Source organism: Hemicordylus capensis, chromosome 11 (assembly GCF_027244095.1).
Source record: "Hemicordylus capensis ecotype Gifberg chromosome 11, rHemCap1.1.pri, whole genome shotgun sequence".
NCBI classification, from domain to species: domain Eukaryota; kingdom Metazoa; phylum Chordata; class Lepidosauria; order Squamata; family Cordylidae; genus Hemicordylus; species Hemicordylus capensis.
The window spans coordinates 18,000,499-18,018,391 of NC_069667.1; the positions used below are offsets into that span (position 1 = coordinate 18,000,499).

Consider the following 17,893-nt stretch of genomic DNA (forward strand, 5'->3'; position numbering starts at 1 on the left):
CCCATTCAAAAGTGAACCAGGACAGACCCTGCTTAGCAAAAGAGACAATTCATGCTAGCTCTCACAAGACCAGCTCTCTGCAAAACAACATGGCAGCACCCACGCCTTAATCTAAAATTTGAAAATAACCCACAATTAAACAAAAATGAAAGTTAAAAAACTGCCTTAGCAGTTCGGGAAACCCACACGCCTCAGGGGATACTGGACCATTTTATTTATTTTAGTAGTACTATTTATTAATTACTTATTCAGCACTTTTCAACATAAAAGTCCCCAAAGAAATAACTTATAAAAAAACCTTAGTTGGTTCCCTGTCCGCAAAGGGCTCAAAACCTTAAAAAAAAGAAACATAAAGTAAACACCACCAGCAGCCACTGGAGGGATGCTGTGCTGGGGTTGGAGAGGACCAGTTGCTCTCCCCGTGCTAAATAGAAGAGAATCACCACTTTGAAAAGGTGCCTCTTTGCTCAGTTAGCAGGGTCCTGGCTACCCACAACACAACACTCCCCCACAACACTCCCTCCCTCTACCACATTCTACAGTAAACTCTAACCAAAAATAAGTATATTTTAAAAGTAAGCAGATGTGGATTATCATAGGATTCGAGAGATTTTTAATTCCCTTTCCCAGCACATACCATATCACAATATGGTTGTTTGCACAGGCCGTTTGTGTTACAAAAAGCTGGTGCCCTAATAATCTGCCACTTGAGGTAACCACCTCACCTTGCCTCATGAAAAGGCCGTCACTGCCTGGCTTGTTAAACTGGGTCATGCAAACCACAGTTTCCTGTACCAGGACATGAAGGGAAACTGTGGCTTGTATTACACTGTGAATGCAAGTTGCTCATTTCTTCTCTTTGAACACAAACAAGAGAGTGAGGGGGAAAAGAAAGCTCTACCAACAAACACCCTCTTAACAACCACTGGGATCGTTGTGGCCACAGACTCCCAATACGAAGTCAACAGAAAACTACAAAAAATTTATTAAACTTTCCGGGCTGCTCTGATGATTGCGACATATGTTATATTTTATCGGATCATGATGATAAGGTCTCTTAGGCAGTTGCCAAGTTTTGCCTAATTGCTAGCAGAATCCGCAAGACCATGTTATGTACCCGAACTATCTATCTATTTATCTATCTATTTATTTACATTTAGATCCCGCTTTTCCTCCAAGGAGCCCAGAGCGGTGTACTACATACTTGAGTTTCTCTTTCACAACAACCCTGTGAAGTAGGCTAGGCTGAGAGAGAAGTGACTGGCCCAGAGTCACCCAGCAAGTCTCATGGCTGAATGGGGATTTGAACTCGGGTCTCCCCGGTCCTAGTCCAGCACTCTAACCACGACACCACACTGGCTCCCATTAAGTATGTTCTTAATTAAGAACAATTAAGTGTCACTATCTATTGAGGATAGTTAAATAATGAGCCGGTTCCCCCCTAATATGTTTAATGTTTTAGGAATGTTATGTATTTTTCTTTTCTGTATTTGTTGGTCAGCGACCGAAAGAAAAATTACTACCATTACACAATTTAATAGCTTATTACAAATTTTATTAAAAGCAACATGCTTGCTCTTCTTATGATCTGGAAAGGATCTGGTGTATCTTCTTGATGCTGATTCAAACGTCCAGAAAGGTCCACCCATCTTCCTGCCGTTCCGCATGTCACCTGTGCAAGGTTAGACACACCACTGGTCTCCTCACTTCCCGACTGCCCTGTTCCAGAGAATGTAGGTCTTGTGAAATTCCAAGACTGTTTTAACGGGCTGTATTGTTCCCCCAAGTTTTACATACGCACCTCAATCACCAACCATGAGCCAGTCTTTAGTTGACAGTTGTTCATGCCAGGTGCTTACGACGACGTGGGTTTTGCTACATATTGGTGACACAGTGCCATTCCGGTCCCCAGAATGGTGTATTTATTCACCAGGATCACCACTGCCCACTTTACACAGGAAGCTGCCTCATGCTGAGTCAGACCATTGGTCCAGCTCACTCAGTAATTCCTACACTGACTGGCAGCGATACCCCAGGGTTTCAGACAGGGGTCTTCCCCAGCCCTGCATGTAGGGATTGAATTTGGGACCTTCTACATGCAAAGCAAATTCCACTGAGACACAGACCCACCCCCCTAGGAAGCTGCCTTATGCTGAGTTCATCTCACTCAAAATTGTCAGCTCTGACCGGCAGTGGATCTCCAGGGTTTCAGACAGGGGCCTTTCCCAGCCCTACCTGGAGATGCTGCCAGGGATGAAACGGGGACATTCTGCATGTACTGAGCTCCATCCCGTCCTTTAAAAATTTGGAACGGCTGTTTCAAATTCCCACTGCAGACTTCCCAGATGAGTGGTAAATAGTCCCAAAATCAGTTTGGTGACTGACTGTATATAAAAAGAAAAGGGAGTTGGTGAAGTTTCATCAGCTTTAAATGACTTTTTGCCCATGCCAATTAACTCGAGATGAAATGAAGTTTTGTTGTTTTCAACAGCCGTGGAAAAATTTCTGTCTCCATCTTAGGGATGCAAATTGGACATTATACCCTTGGATAATTTAAAAAATATATTCCAGATAAAAAGAGCTGTATCGTATTTTGCTAGATCTAAAACGAGTGCCTCTCTTTTGGATTTTTATTGTTTCATTGTTTTGTTTGTTAAAGAACTTATTTGAACTTCACTCATTCCACATGCCTCAGGAAGAAGAAGAAGAAGAGAGCTTGTGGAGGAATCCTCACACAACAAAAAGGTCACAGATTCAAGTTTTTCTATGGATGAGGGTCCAGTTTTGTAAAAAGTCACTCAACCGACAGAAGAAACGATGCTATTAGGACAGCAGCCAGGAGAACACGGCTTGGCGTCATATTGTCCGACCCAAGGTTGTGAATTGCTGAAGCCTCTTCGCTCTGCTGGTTCAAAAGTTGATTGTTCGAAGGAATGTCGTCTGTGTCCAGATCATACGCTAGCTCTGGAAGAAATTTGTTAAAAAGAAGTGACTTGATTAGGGAGTGGAACTCACTGCCACATGATGTAGTTGATGGCCACTAGCTCCGATGGGGTTAAAAGGGAATTCAACACATTCACAGAGGTCTATCAGTCGCTAAATAGAACCCCCATCTACAGAGGAAGTATACCTTTAAATGCCAGGTGCTTAGGATAAGCAACTGGGGGTGGGGTGGGGGGTGGACAACACTCACACTGGTGCTTTGCTTGTGGGCTTCTCAAGCAAAGCAACTGCAAGCCACCCTCAGGCCCCTTTTGGGACGCAAAGGCAAAATATAAATATTTCAGTAAATAAACTGAAGCACTCAAAAGCACTGTACACATGGAAAGCATATCACCTTTTCCCTGGCACTGGTCTCATGGGGCAGTTTTTCCTATATCAGCCATCATCCCACTGCAAATTCTTCCTTCCCACTAATGAACTAGACGCACTGCAAGGAATTCCACGCTCCTGCAGGCAACATGTTTAGATCGTAAGATTCCTTCCAAGACAACAGAGAGTCTTTGCAGTTTTGCTTTAAACAGTCATTTTATCAGCAGTGGCTTGTCCTAACTAGCCAGAGCGGGCGTCAAGCGAGGTTCAGCTCCCTCTGGTTCCTCTCTCTCTCCTCCACGCTGCCTGCAGGCTGGTCATTCATCAGGTAGATCTGCCCAGCTACCCATGGAGTTCTACCTGATGAATGTCCAATCTGCAGGCAGCGTAGTTCTTGGGCGGGATGAGAGATGGGTGGGGGGGACCGGAGCTCTTGGGAACCACAAGCAATTGTGTCTCATTTGACACCCCCCTGGAAGTGCTGCTGCTGCATTTTATGATTTTCTCTTGCATTCCAGCTCCGAGCTAGCCAAACATACAATTTGAACATCCTTAACAGACCATTTATTTTATTAATGATAATTATTTGAGGACTTTCAGAGAGGCTTATGATGGTCAAAATCAGCAACAACGTCATGGTAAAATTTGTGTTCCTTTTTTTGGTAAAATATATAAAATTCACATCTCATTTTATATTGTTTGGATCGTGTCTTCTGGTCTTCCCTTTGGTAATCCGCCTTTTCATACATAAATACGTTCAACAGCAACCCCACTGTTTATTCTGAAAACTGGCCCAGCAGTCAAATACCGCCGCATAAAAGGCAGAGGCCTTTTAAAAACCCCTAAAAGATTCAGACAAATAAAAAAAAAATCTCCATCCAAAGGCAACTGCAGCTGCGGGTGATGGGAGTTGTAGTCAACAACATCTGGGAATCCCTGTCACTAGGAACACTGCTTTGCACCCTTGGCACCCCTGCTAACTTGGCAAAGAGGCACCTTTTACCGTGGTGATTCTCTTTATTTAGCAGGGGGAGAGTAACTGGCCCTATCCACCCCCAGCACAGTACTTCCAGTGACTGTTGCTGGTGTCTATCTTATGTTTCTTTTTAGATTGTGAGCCCTTTGGGGACAGGGAACCATCTTATTTATTTATTATTTCTCTGTGTAAACCGCCCTGAGCCATTTTTGGAAGGGCGGTATAGAAATCGAATGAATCATCATCATCATCAAACATCACCAAGACCTGGCAATGGCTTAAGAATGGCAACTTGAAGAAAGAAACAAAGGGTTTAAAACTGGCTGCACAAGAACAGGCACTAAGAACAAATGCAATAAGAGCAAAAGTAGAAAAGTCAACAACAAACAGCAAGTGCCGCCTTTGTAAAGAAGCAGATGAAACCGTGGACCACCTAATCACCTGTTGTAAAAAGATTGCACAGACTGACTACATACAAAGGCATGACAAGGTAGCAGGGATGATACACTGGAACATCTGCAAAAACATACAAGCTACCTGTAGCCATAACATTGAAAAAGTTGTCGAAAATGAAGATGCAAAAATATTATGGGACTTCTGAATACAAACAGACAAACATCTGCCACACAATACACCAGATATAACTGTAGTCGAGAAGAAAAACAAGTCAAAATAATCGACATAGCAATACCGGGGATAGCAGAATAGAAAAAAAAGAAATAGAAAAAACAACAAAATACAAAGATCTACAAATTGAAATTGAAAGGCCGTGGTAGAAAAAGACCAAAATAATCCCAGTGGTAATTGGCGCCCTGGGTGCAGTTCCAAAAGACCTTGAAGAGCACCTCAACACCATAGGGGGCCACAGAAATCACTGTCAGCCAATTACAAAAAGCAGCTTTACTGGGAACAGCCTATATTCTGCGACAATATCTATAATAATAACAGCAACAACATTGACAATAAAATCCGGGCATCCCAGGTCCTGGGGAAGGACTCGATGTCTGGATAAAACAAACCAGTCAATAACACCTGTCTGACTGTGTAAGCAAAAATAATAACAACAGCAAGGCTGGCACCAGGTAAGTTTTCCTAGAGAAAGCACATCACAAATGGTGACGACCTTCAGTGTCAGCCACCCCCTCCTTGCCCCCCCCCGCCGCTCGCTCACCCGCCCTCTCCCCACCGTCCCCCCCCCCCCCCGGCGCTCACTTGCTGCTCTCTGTACAGTGGCCCACAGCTCCAGGAGACACACCACGCCATCTGATGGGTGTGATTTTTTCTATGTATGCATTTATTTATACCCACTTTTAGTGACACACAACCGTCTTCTCTGTTAACAGGGATTCCCAGATTTCATTTACTCTAGTCCCCATCATCCCCAGTTGCAACGGCCTTTGGGCTGGGGATGATGGGAGTTGTTAACAACATGTGGGAATCCCTGCTACAGGGAACACTGGAAGGGAAGCCATGCGATCAAGGGCCACCACAAAGAAGGCCCTGACTCTGTTATCTCGTCAACCAAATTCTTGTTAGTGGCGGATGAGAGCGGCAGCCTCCAAGGCAGGTTTTAAAAGCGTTATGCTTCAGAGGTCCTCCTCAGCACTCCTTCAAGGAAAAATCTGGGATGCGGGGAAGCCAAAGGCCGGGTGGAAAGAGAGAGAAGAATCTGAATACTTTACTAACACTGAAAAACTCTCTTTTCTCCATCCGTCCCAATAAAAGAACCACAAAACAGGCCGCCTTCGAGGAGGGCCACATTTACATGGACACGCGCAAAAATTCACGAGCGTGCATGGAAGAGGCAGAATTCGCAACGGGACCCACGGACCACCACTAGCGTCACGGGGGTCGCAGCGTCCTGAGCAAAATGAAGACTTCCTTCCCTCCTGCAAAGCCAGTTTCCAATTAGACGTTTTTGGTCTCGCCAAACGCTTCCCCCCCCCGCCGCCCTTTCCCCCCTTCCAGGCAACATCCCAAAATCTGCTTCAGTGTTGAATCAGGCCAGTCACATCCAGGGGGGATTTTCCGCAATCTGTGCTCATGACGTCCTCCATCCCCACTTCCCTTACACTCAGCCTTGTCCTTTGTGCTGCAGATTAGATAACCCGTTGACAATAATAGTCAATGATTAGTTCTGCTGGCACTGAGACGTCCGGGATCCCCCCTTGCGTTGCAAACAAGAGGCATTCCAGAGAGGGAGGGGAGTTAAGAGTCTCCGGTTTGCATGGTTTGCATGTTCGCTTGGGAGGCAGACCTGAAGAACGGCTTCCTTTTACATTTAAAGAAACGGCACACAACAACAACAACAGGACAGTCGTCCCTCGCCAACCGCAAGGGTTACGTTCCTGGAAAATCTTGCAGTTGGCGAATTCACGGTTGGGAAGCCATTGGAAAGCACTGGAAACGTGGTTAGGGGGATCGGGGTCGTTCATACTCAAATCCACAATTGGGAAACCTGGAGTTGGAGGAGGATTATAATAACTAGGAACCAGGCATTAGGGCAGGGGTGTCATTAGGGGATGGCCCATGGGGCCCCCAATGAATTGCTCAGAGCCCCGAATCTCATCAGCCTAGGAACATAGGAAGCTGCCATATTCGGAGTCAGACCATCGGTCCGTCTAGCTCAGTATTGTCTGCACAGACTGGCAGCGGCTTCTCCAATATTGCAGGCAGGAGTCTCTCTCAGCCCTATCTTGGGAGACAGCAGGGAGGGAACTTGCAACCTTTTGCATTCAAGCAGGCAGATGCTCTTCCCAGAGCAGCCCCATCCTCTATGGAGACTATCTTACAGTGCTCACGCATGGAGTCTCCCATTCAAATACAAACCAGGGTGGACCCTGCTGAGCAAAGGGGACAATCCATGCTTCTACCACAAGCCCCTTCTCCATGAGCTCTTCCAGCAAGGAAGCACAGCCGTGGAGGGAGCTCCAAGCCTTCCCGGGCTCTCTGCTGCTTCTACCTTCATAGGTGCCGGATCATCATATTAGAGCAGGGCTGCTCAACTTCAGCCCTCCTGTCGACGTTGGCCTACAATTCCCATAATCCCTGGCTATTGGCCGCTGTGGCTGGGGATGATGGAAGTTGTAGTCCAAAAGCAGCTGGGGGGGGGGCTAAGTTGAGCAGGCCTGTATTAGAGTCTTTAAAAACACAGGCCAGTGGTTCCCAGCATAGGGCCTCTGGATGTCGCTGGGGCTGATGGGAGTTGTAGTTCTGCAACATCAGGAGCCCCTCCCCCTCCCCGCCAGTCGGGAACCGACTGTGGTCGCCGGGAGTCTACACCGACTCGACGGCACACTTGACCTTTAACACACGGTCCCGTCTTCCCCACCTGCAATGCGGCTTTTAGGATTCCACACACAGACCCGCTCTACCCAATGGACCAAGATTTAGGATATTGCCGCATTTTCCTTGTGAAAACACTGGGGGTGGGGGGGTGAGAAGAGAGATCCCAAACCACTCCCCCTGTGAGTATCTGATTGTAAAGGTTCCCTTCCAGTGCTAAGCTCCCGCCTTGATTTTTGCCGCTGTTGCTGGTAGCACTTCAAACAGGAAAGATCTTCTGGTCTTGCTTCAACTTGCCGGAGGAATGTCGCCAGCCCAACAGCTGTAAAGCCTCAAATATGCTTTCCCTGTCAACCGGCGGGCGGGCAGGCGACATTCCGCTGTGGAAGCGCAATGCAAATGATGCCTCTCATCTCGGCGCAAATGTCACAGGTACGAGCCGTCGCCCAACTGGCCCGCCTTCACTTCTGGAAGTCTCGTCGAAGGTTCCAGAACCAAAAAAGGTCCTCGCGTTGCCAGGCGTCTGAGCTGCCAAGCGGAGTCCAGCAGTCGGCCACAAGGTTCCACTGAGCGCCGCCTGCAGGATGGAGAATGGGGCTCAGTGGGGGAGCACTTGCTTTGCACACAGAAGGGCTGGGAGAGACTCCCGCCTGAAACCTTGGAGTGACGCGGCCAGTCAGTGTCGATGATGAGTGACGCTACCAGTCAGAGCGCGATGGAGCAATGGTCTGACTCAGTAAAAGGTGGCATCCTATGTTTAGGCAATGGGGCTGTCGCTCAGTGGTCGAGCATCAGCTGTGCAAGCAGAAGATCCCAGGTTCACAACCTGGCAGCATCTCCTGGAAGGGCTGGGAGAGACGGCCATCTGAAACCTTGAAGAAGTCGCTGCCGGTCAGTGTAGACAATACTGAGTGAAATGGTCCAGCTCGGTATGGCAGCTGCCTATGATCCTCTTCCGAGACCACCTTGCTGCCCTGAAACTGTGCCATGGGCACGGAGTAAGACCAAGATTACTAGAAGCAGCTTCTCTTCTTTGGTGGTGGGGACGGTCATGAGACCAGTGGTTGAGTGTTCCTCAACAGGGGTAGGTGGAAGAGCAAGGCGAGTATGCCCGCCAGTTAATGGGCACGGTGGCCAGCACCATTCTCAAGAAGTGATTGGACCAGTTCACGGAGGTGAAGCAGGTCTGGCAAATTGCAACTAGTCATGAAGGTTAGATGGAGCCTCCATGTTCAGAGGAACTATACCCTGAAAACAAATGGCTGAGAAATAACAGAGAGGGAAGAGCCCTTGCCATCACACCTCAGTGGGCCGGAGGCATCTGGCTGGCAATTGTGAGGAGGAGGAGGAGGAGGATGCTGGCCTAGATGGGCCTTTGATCTGATCCAAACGGGTTCCTATGTTCACAATGGAGTGGGGTGAGAGAGAATGGAATTAGGGGCAAGGAGAAAGGCAATGAAAATTGAGAGGAGAGCTGGGCTTGTGGTAGCAAGCGTGACATGTCCCCTTAGCTAAGCAGGGTCCACCCTGGTTTGCATCTGAATGGGAGACTACATGTGTGAGCACTGTAGGATATTCCCCTCAGGGGATGGAGCCCCTCTGGGAAGAGCATCGAGTTTCCAAGTTCCCTCCCTGGCAGCATCTCCAAGATAGGACTGAGAGAGATTCCTGCCTGCAGCCTTGGAGAAGCAGTTGCCAGCCTGTGTAGACAATACTGAGCTAGATGGACCGATAGTCTGACTCAGTATATGGCAGCTCCCTATGTGCACAGATTGCACTCCAAGTCGACACAACATTTCCTGCTCTCCACTTGCAGAAAACATGCCCTCCAAAATGGCAGATTTGGGGGCTTCCTCCCCCTGCCCTTGTTGTTTCGATTGCTACCCAGCTTGACGAAGAGTTCTGCTGTACTCAAAAACCTACTCCCTGTTTCAGTTGGTTCTAATAAAGATACAGTATTCCCCTCCTGAGGTCAGCTGTCTATATCTTATTAAGAGCCTCCTCCTGCACAATTCATCCACCATGGGGGTACCCTTTGCCACTCAAGAGTCCTGTTGGATTCGAAAACTTGCTCACTGTTTTGTGACATTTCGTTTGCTTCTAATAGAGGTATGGCCCTCCTAAAGTTGGCTGTCTATATACAAGGCTCCTTCTGCACACTTCATCCGTCACGTGGCCACCCCTTGTCAACAAGGTGGCCTTTATTCTTACGGGGAGCTCGTTTGTCATCCCGAGCTTTTGGCACCGGAGGAGCCCCAGAGCCTCCGCCTTCCCCGCCTAATGGGCTGGCGAAGGGCGCAGCCCAAGGCTCAGCAAAGCCGCCATGTGCCAGCTGCAATTATCCTGCATGTCAAGTCACATTAGAACCGAGCACCTAGGCACTGGGGAGAGCATCGGCAGGATTCTGCGGTCGTGCCTCTCCCCACTCCCATTTAAGGGGCGTTGCTCTCTGGAAAAGCTGCTGAGGGTGAGAAAGCGACACAGTCCTCTTCTCACCCGCAGTGGGGGAGAGGGTTTCCACCCCCCAAAAAGGGGGTCGCCGAGACTTCCGGAACATTAAAAGGCACAAGAGCAGGGCCGGTTCGACCAGTAAAAAGGTGGCAGCCTTTTCGAGGGTTAAGAAGGTGCGGGATCAGGCCAAGGGGCCACCCAGTCCAGCCTCCTGCAGTGGCCAACCAAGTAGACCTGGGAAATCCACAAGTGGGGGGAGGCGGGCTGTGGCCCTCCCCTTGGTGATTCACAGCACCTGGCGTTCAGGGGGACGCCCCCTCGGAGCCTGAAGGAAGTCTGTAGTAGGGATGTGCACAGAACAGGCGCAGGGAAGTTCAGAGGCGGGGGGGGACACTTACCCCGCCTGCTGCTTCCCCCCTACCGGCGCTCCATTGTGAACCAGTCCGGCAGGGCGGCAGCGTACCTCCCTGCCACGTCCCGTCCCCCCCATCGGACCGGAAGTAAGCATAGGAACATAGGAAACTGCCATATACTGAGTCAGACCATCGGTCCGTCTCGCTCAGTATTGTCTTCACTGACTGGCAGTGGCTTCTCCAAGGCTGCAGGCAGGAATCTCTCTCAGCCCTATCTGGAGATGCTGCCAGGGAGGGAACTTGGGACATTTTGCTCTTCCCAGAGCAGCTCCACCCCCTGAGGGGAATATCTTGCGGTGCTCACACATCAAGTCTCCCATTCATATGCAACCAGGGCAGACCCTGCTTAGCTATGGGGACAAGTCATGCTTGCTACCACCAGACCAGCAGAAGTACCTGGAACATGTGCGCATGTTGGGCACGTGCACATGCACGCCGGCTACGTCTGCTTACCTACGGTCCAATGAGGGGACGGGGAAGCAGTGGGGTACGCTGGACCGGTTTACAATGAAATGCTGGCGGGGGGGAAGCAGTGGGAGGGATAAGTGGACCCTCCCCAGCCCCTTATAGTCATCTTCCCACCTTCGAACTGGCAGAACCAGCAATCGTAAGATGGCTGTGCTCTTCAGCGCCACCGCTGTGGATGTTCAGAGAACGGCATTGCAACCACCAACTCAGCAGCGATCAGGTGGGAACCAAGGGCCAATCAAGTTCCATCAGACCCTATAACAGGCCAAGCGGCTTCATCTATACCTGCCTGCCTGCCAAACACCAGCATCATTTGACAATGATGCCAAACTGCGTCGCTTACTCAACTTTACATAACTGCAAAGTTATGGTGTAACTGATAGGTTTCAAATGTGATTCTTGTGGAATTATACTGCATTTTAACTTTTGCACACCACCTTGAGAAGTCTTATGAACGGCGGTCTAAAAACCGAATAAGCAAGCAAATGAATAAAATAAAAGCATCCCCTCCTGGAGTCAGGTGATGATGGAAGAAAACAAATCATGCAATTTAAAAACAACGACACCACAACCTACAACATTGGCTTGATCTGCAAAGCCCAGCCATTCACCACGAACCCTTTGGGCTGTAGAAAAACCGTAAACAGTGCCCTTCTGGGTCAGATGAAAGGGGTTCCATCTAGTCCAGCATCCTGCTTCCTACAGAGACCAACCAGACGCCTCTGCTAAGCTGACAAAGGTGGCACGAACAACAACAAATATTTATATACCGCTTTTCAACCAATGTTTCCAAAGCGGTTTACAGAGAGGAAAGAAAGAAAAAGAGAATGAATTAATGAATGATCCCTGTCCCCAAACGGCTCACAATTTAAAGCACAAAGGCAACAATTCCCCCCTGCTGTTGCTCCTCTGCAACTGGTATTCAAAGATACACTGCCCTTGAATATGGAGGCTCCAATTAAACTCTCCTGGCTGACAGCTCCCTCCTCTTCGATGCATTTGTCCGATCTCCATTCTAAAGCCAGCTAACAGCCATCCAGGCAGTGAATTCCTAATTAATTCTGCATTGCAGGAAGAGGTCCATTTCTTTTTCCATCTGTCCTGAATCTCCTGTTTCATCAGGTGACCCCCAAATCCTAGCATCCTGGAACGAAGAGCATCTCTCTTTCTACTAATTCCGCACCAGGCATCATTTCATAAGGCTTCTTCACACACCCTCCAACGCCTCTCCCCGCAAAAAACTAGAACCAGGTTCTCCACTATTGATTTCTCAGAGGCAATGCTATTCAGCTCCTGGCTGCCTTTCTCCCCCTCTCCAATCCCCCCCCCGCCCCTGGGGGACAAGATGTTCTCCTCCAATTACATCATGCCCCGTCGAAGACCCTCCACTTCCCACCCTCCGCGGCGCTGGAACATTGTGGCAAAAGGAGCACCTCGCTGGGCCAGCCTTCAGAAAACATTTTGGAAGGCAAACTGCACAACAGATGCTTTCATTCCCTTCTGCAGGAACTGGCTGTGCTCCCTGCTTTGCTGACTCGCTCCTCGCTGCTGAGCACAGCCGAGAAGAAACAGCCACGAGGAAGAAGGCCGTGCTGGTCCAAAAAAAAAAAAAAGCGCCCTCTCTGTACCTGGCCTTTCTTGCATTCGTGGGCCCGTTCTCTTGCCATGCACGCTCCAAAGAGCGAGCTTTGGCTGATGTGGCATCTTCAGCCATGGGTCCACCTCTCTTGGAGAGGCTTTGGTCAAGAAACCAGAGCTGCTCTCAGGCGGAGCAAATTAAAGGCAGCGGCAGAACTGAAGACTCAGAAAGGGGAACTCGAGGTCATCTAGTCCAGCCCACGGCTCCAACCTCCCGGACAGCCAGCCCTCCCAAGCTCTAGCCGAAAACCTTCAGAATCCAGAACCAAAAGGGGTGTTCCCTAGCGTATGGTGTGTTGGGTGGAGAGCTGGTCTTGTGGCAGCACACATGAATTGTCCCCTTTGCTAAGCAGGGTCCACCCTGGTTTGGATTTGAATGGGAGACTCCATGTGTGAGCACTGGAAGATATTCCCCCTTAGGGAATGGGGCCAATCTCGGAAGAGCACCTGCCTACTTGCATGCAGAAGGTTCCAAGTTCCCTCCCTGGCATCGCCAAGATAGGGCTGAAAGAGAATCTTGCTTGCATGCAACTTTGGAGAAGCCGCTGCCAGTCTGTGTAGACAATACTGAGCTAGATGGACCAAGGGTCTGACTCAGTATATGGCAGCTTCCTATGTTCCTCTACCCTAGTACTGTCTACTCTAATTGGCAGCAGCACCACAAGGTCCCAAGTAAAGGTAAAGTGTGCTGTCAAGTCGATTTTGACTCCTGGTGCCCACAGAGCCCTGTGGTTTGTCTTTGGTAGAATACAGGAGGGGTTTACCATTGCCTCCTCCCACACAGTATGAGATGATGCCTTTCAGCATCTTCCTAGATCGCTGCTGCCCGATATAGGTGTTTCCCATAGTCTGGGGAACACACCAGCGGGGATTCGAACCAGCAACCTGTCTTACTAATCAAGTCATTTCTGCGCTGTGCCATTAGGTGGCTACATTGAGCTATGTACCCTCCCCTTTAAATTTCATACTGTGCTTGAAGGTGCACTGATTGGCAGGCTCTTGTGTCAATCACATTTCAGTGTGTCTGTCTGTTTATCAGGCCATCCCAAGCTGCATGTGATGTACAGTGTTTGCTAATGATGCAAATCCAACCAAACAAGGGTATTTTCTGCTAGATCCTGGCACACACCACAAAAGACGGGCAAGCTTCCATTGAAAGACAGCCAACCACTCGCCCAACTCAGGAGAGGTCTCACATCTGCTCCGATTCCCTTCAGTCCTGGAGTCGGAAAGCAAAGAGCTGTACAGAGCATTGAGCAGAGATGCACCAACTCACTATATTTTACCCTCCTGCTTCGGGATTTCCAACAAGACCTTGCTCTACACCTCTGTTACGTGGAGGCAGAAATTCCAAATATGAGGTGCCCTCCTTTTACTCTCAGGTCTTAGGAACATAGGAAGCTGCTTTATACTGAGTCAGATGATTGGTCCATCTAGCTCAGTATTGTCTACACAAACTGGCAGCGGCTTCTCCAAGGTTGCAGGCAGGAATCTCTCTTAGCCCTGTCTTGGAGATGCTGCCAGGGAGAGAACTTGGAACCTTCTGCATGCAAGCAGGAAGATGCTCTTCCCAGAGTAGCCCCATCCCCTAAGGGGAATACCTTAGGGGATGAAACCTTCCATAGAAGATAATCCTCTTATATCCACGGGGATATATCCCCTAAGGCAGGGCTTCTTAACCTTGGGCCCCCAGATGTTGTTAGACTACAACTCCCATCATCCTCAGCCACAAAGGCCATGTCTGGGGATGATGGGAGTTGTTGTCCAACAACATCTGGGGGCCCAAGGTTAAGAAGCCCTGCCTTAGGGGATATATCCCCGTGTATATAAGAGGATTATCTTCCATGGAAGGTTTCAGGAGAGCCTTAAAGACCCATCTTTTTAGTCTGGGTTTTAATGATGTCTAGTTTTCGTTCTAATATTGTAATCTGGTGTTAATGGTTTTTTAATTTCAATTGTTTTATCATGTTTGAGTTTCATGGCCGAATGGGGATTTGAACTCATGTCTCCCCGGTCTTATATCACCGTGAGTCACCTAATGGTGCAGCAGGGAAATGACTTGATTAGCCAGGCTGAGGTTGCCAGTTCGAATCCCCACTGGTATGTTTCCCAGACTACGGGAAACACAACCACAGGGCTCTGTGGTCGCCAGGAGTCGACACCAACACGACAGCACACTTTACCTTTATTTCACCTTGTCCAGTGACAGCAATTGGTAGATTTGGGCTGCAATCACATGCAAGTTCACCCAGGAATAAATGTCACACTGGACATAGGAGGGCTCCCTTCTCAGTAAACACACCTGGTCAGGCTCCAACCCCATGCATACCAACGCGGGGAACAAGTCCGGTCAATCTCCACAGAGTTTCAGAAGAGTTCGAAACCAGCCTCCTCGCTTTCGACTTTGAAAACAAGCCGTCTTAGTCTGTCTGAATTGCACAGAAGCAAGCTCAACAGCACCCCCTCCCCCTTCACGGCCTACCTTCTGCCGACTCTGCAGACAGCACTCCTGTCTTTGCAAGCGTGAACAACTCTACAGACAAGTGCCACTGTCCACGCGTAGCCCGGGGAATGCTGGTCTTGTAGAAGCAAGCATGAATTGTCCCCTTTGCTAAGCAAGGTCCACCCTGGTTTGCATTTGGATGGGAGACAACTTGTGAGCACTGTTTGATGTAAGATGTTCCCCTGAGGGCAAGACAGCACAACTTTAAAGGTCTCCGCTTCAATCCCTGGCAGCATCTCCAGGTAGGGCTGAGAGAGACTCCTGGCTGAAACCTTGGAGAGCTGCTGCCAGCCTGTGTCGACAATACTGAGCTAGGTGGACCAATGGCTGGACTCAGTATAAGGCAGCTTCCTGTGTTCCTATTTCCGTTCCGCAGGTAATGCAGCCCACCACCAGCAATTATCTGGAAAACGGAGAAGAATCTGAAGCTAGCCAAATGCTTTAAAGCAGGGCAAAATCTGTGCAAGGCACCCTAAGGCTGCTGCTCAGAACCCAGCACCAGGCAGGGGTGTGTGTGTGGGGGGGGAGATCCTGTGGTGCCTGAGGCAAGCCACCCAATGCTGCCTTACCACCCTGGTGGGGGTCAGACCCCTTTTAAAACCCACCCTTGCAAGCTGTGGATGCGGCTCTGTGGGGCAGGGAGGAGGGAAGGTGGCAGGGCGACATAGGCAGCTGCCATATACTGAGTCAGACCTTTGATCCATCTAGCTCAGCATTGTCATCCCAGACTGGCAGCGGCTTCTCCAAGGTTGCAGGCAGGAATCTCTCTCAACCCTACCTTGGAGATGCTGCCAGGGAGGGAACTTGGAACTTTCTGCTTTTCCTGCTCCAGTGGGGTGGGAAAGGGTCATCTTGCTGTCCTAATGAAGCTCCAGTCCTCTTGTCTCCAGAAGCAACTGCCCAACCTTGCTTCGTGAACGGACCGGCCTGCCCCTGTGCTTAACCCTGAAGCCCCCACTGTGGATGCCCATTCCAGCCTCCTCAAAGGACTGGGTCTAATCAATGGAATTCTCTGCCATGGGGTGTGGTGATGGCCACCAGCTCGGATGGCTTTAAAAGGGGCTTCGACAAATTCATGGAGGACAGGTCTATCAGTGGCTACTAGTCTGGTGGCTATAGGGCCATCTCCAGCTGCAGAGGCGGGATACCTGCAAATATCAGTTGCAGGGGAGCAACAGCAGGAGAGAAGTCATGCCTTCATTTCTTGCCTGTGGGCTTCCCAGAGGCATCTGGTGGGCCACTGTGGGAAACAGGATGCTGGACTGGATGGGCCTTCTTGGGCCTGATCCAGCAGGGCTGTTCTTATGTTCTGGCATTCTAGCCAGTGGTCATTGGAAGACCCATAAAGCTCTGCAAAAGATTCAAAAACAAACCATTAAAAATAATATATATAAATGTCTATTCCCAAGCTTAACAGCTATTGCTACATTCACTTGATAGAGAGCCATTGTAAGGAAAGAAAAAAGTGTGATTTTATTCCGCAAGAAATGCATCTAAACCAGTTCGGTCTACTTGTTTAAAACTACTTTGAAATCGACAAAACGAAGTACTTGTTTGTTGTTTGCCTGAACCTAAAAAAGACAAATCTACTTGAACCGGAATGGAACTTCAATTTTTAACAGTTCAAACTCCCCGGGAAATACATCAGCACAAGGTGTTTGCAAAGAAACACCATTTCGAACACATCCAAACACTGCAACCTAAGAATTTGGAGGGCATTCAAGACCTGTGCGTGTGCCTGAATTTAAATAAATCAGTCAGCAATCAGAATGTTTTAACGCGGCAAAGGTCTTTGTGTCTGGCGTTTCCAACACCTACGCACCATGCAACAGAACAGGAGTTACCGGCTAGATTTTTTATACAGCTGACCTTAAGTGCACTAATCTTTTTTTTTTTAGGTAGGTAGTTGAGCTGTTGCATTAGAGTACATCCAACTCCTTTAATATCTTCTTTTTTAAAAAGAAGGCTCACCTTAACCGAAGCAGACATTGAGATTGTAATTATGGGAACGTTGTCCCGAGTTAGATTTGTAAACTCGTCAGCTTGAGTTACCGAAATTAGCCTTGCTAATTTTTTAAGGTCACTATTCAGAAGGGCTCACACTTTGGCATTCCTTAATGGCCTTCGGAAAAGAAGGCTTTATGCTACGGTACAATCTCGGCCTTCATTCTTACCTAAATTCCTTCTCTCCGGGGCCTGTGAATGCCCTTGTGATGTAGCCAACACAAACTTTGTCCCGTAAAATAATGTATGGGACTCTGAATCAAAAAGAGCTTAGCTGTTCCTTTGCGCCTGTTATTTTAAAGCAGAAATAACTTTGGTTTCTCCCGATGCCCAGACAAAGCCCCGAAATGCAAAGCATGCTCGGGCCTTCGGCTCTGCGTGAAAAGGGCCTCCAACAGGCACCGCTGCAAGTAATAGACTTATTAGGGGGATGAAAAGAAACACTTTTCAGAGGAGAAGCCCAAGCGGTTCAATCCTGTCATAGCAATGGTTTTGCTTCAGAATTCCATTCTGTTTACATTCCGTCTCCTCCCTTTTAAACTCTCTCCCCGGACTCCAGCAGCATAAAAGACTGACATTCGCAAAACGCTCATTTATGTATGTTAATGTGTGAGGAGCGGGAGAGATGGCAATGAGACAGGATCCTGCAACAGTTGCAAGAGAGCCCAGGCTGCTTCAGAAACGGACCCTCCCCTCGTATGAAAATTCATTTTGCACTTCTCGTTTATCAAGCAGCAATATTCTCCACTATTTTTCAAGCGGGGGGGTGGGGGGGTTGAGCTTAAGTGTGAGAGCCATTTCCCAGTGTGCTGACCTCCACACATTTCTCAGTGCTGGGAGGGC

The 17,893-nt window shown here is 48.8% G+C and overlaps 1 protein-coding gene across 2 annotated transcripts in view; it reads right to left on the reverse strand.

Annotated features, from left to right (window-relative positions):
- Positions 1-1,533: 1,533 nt before the first annotated feature.
- The window catches only part of GPC3 (glypican 3), a 199,451-nt gene continuing 183,091 nt past the window's right edge, over positions 1,534-17,893 (reverse strand). The window contains exons 8-9 of one of the 2 annotated variants that reach the window (XR_008311670.1): positions 3,338-3,450; positions 2,827-2,964 (exon numbers count right to left, since the gene is read on the reverse strand). Coding sequence is in view for 1 of the 2 variants with exons in the window: in XM_053274293.1 (XP_053130268.1) it covers positions 2,795-2,964 (170 nt within the window). In the remaining variant the exon portion in view is untranslated. Of the gene's footprint in view, positions 2,965-3,337; positions 3,451-17,893 lie in introns of both variants that reach the window. The other variant, XM_053274293.1, reaches the window with a different exon arrangement.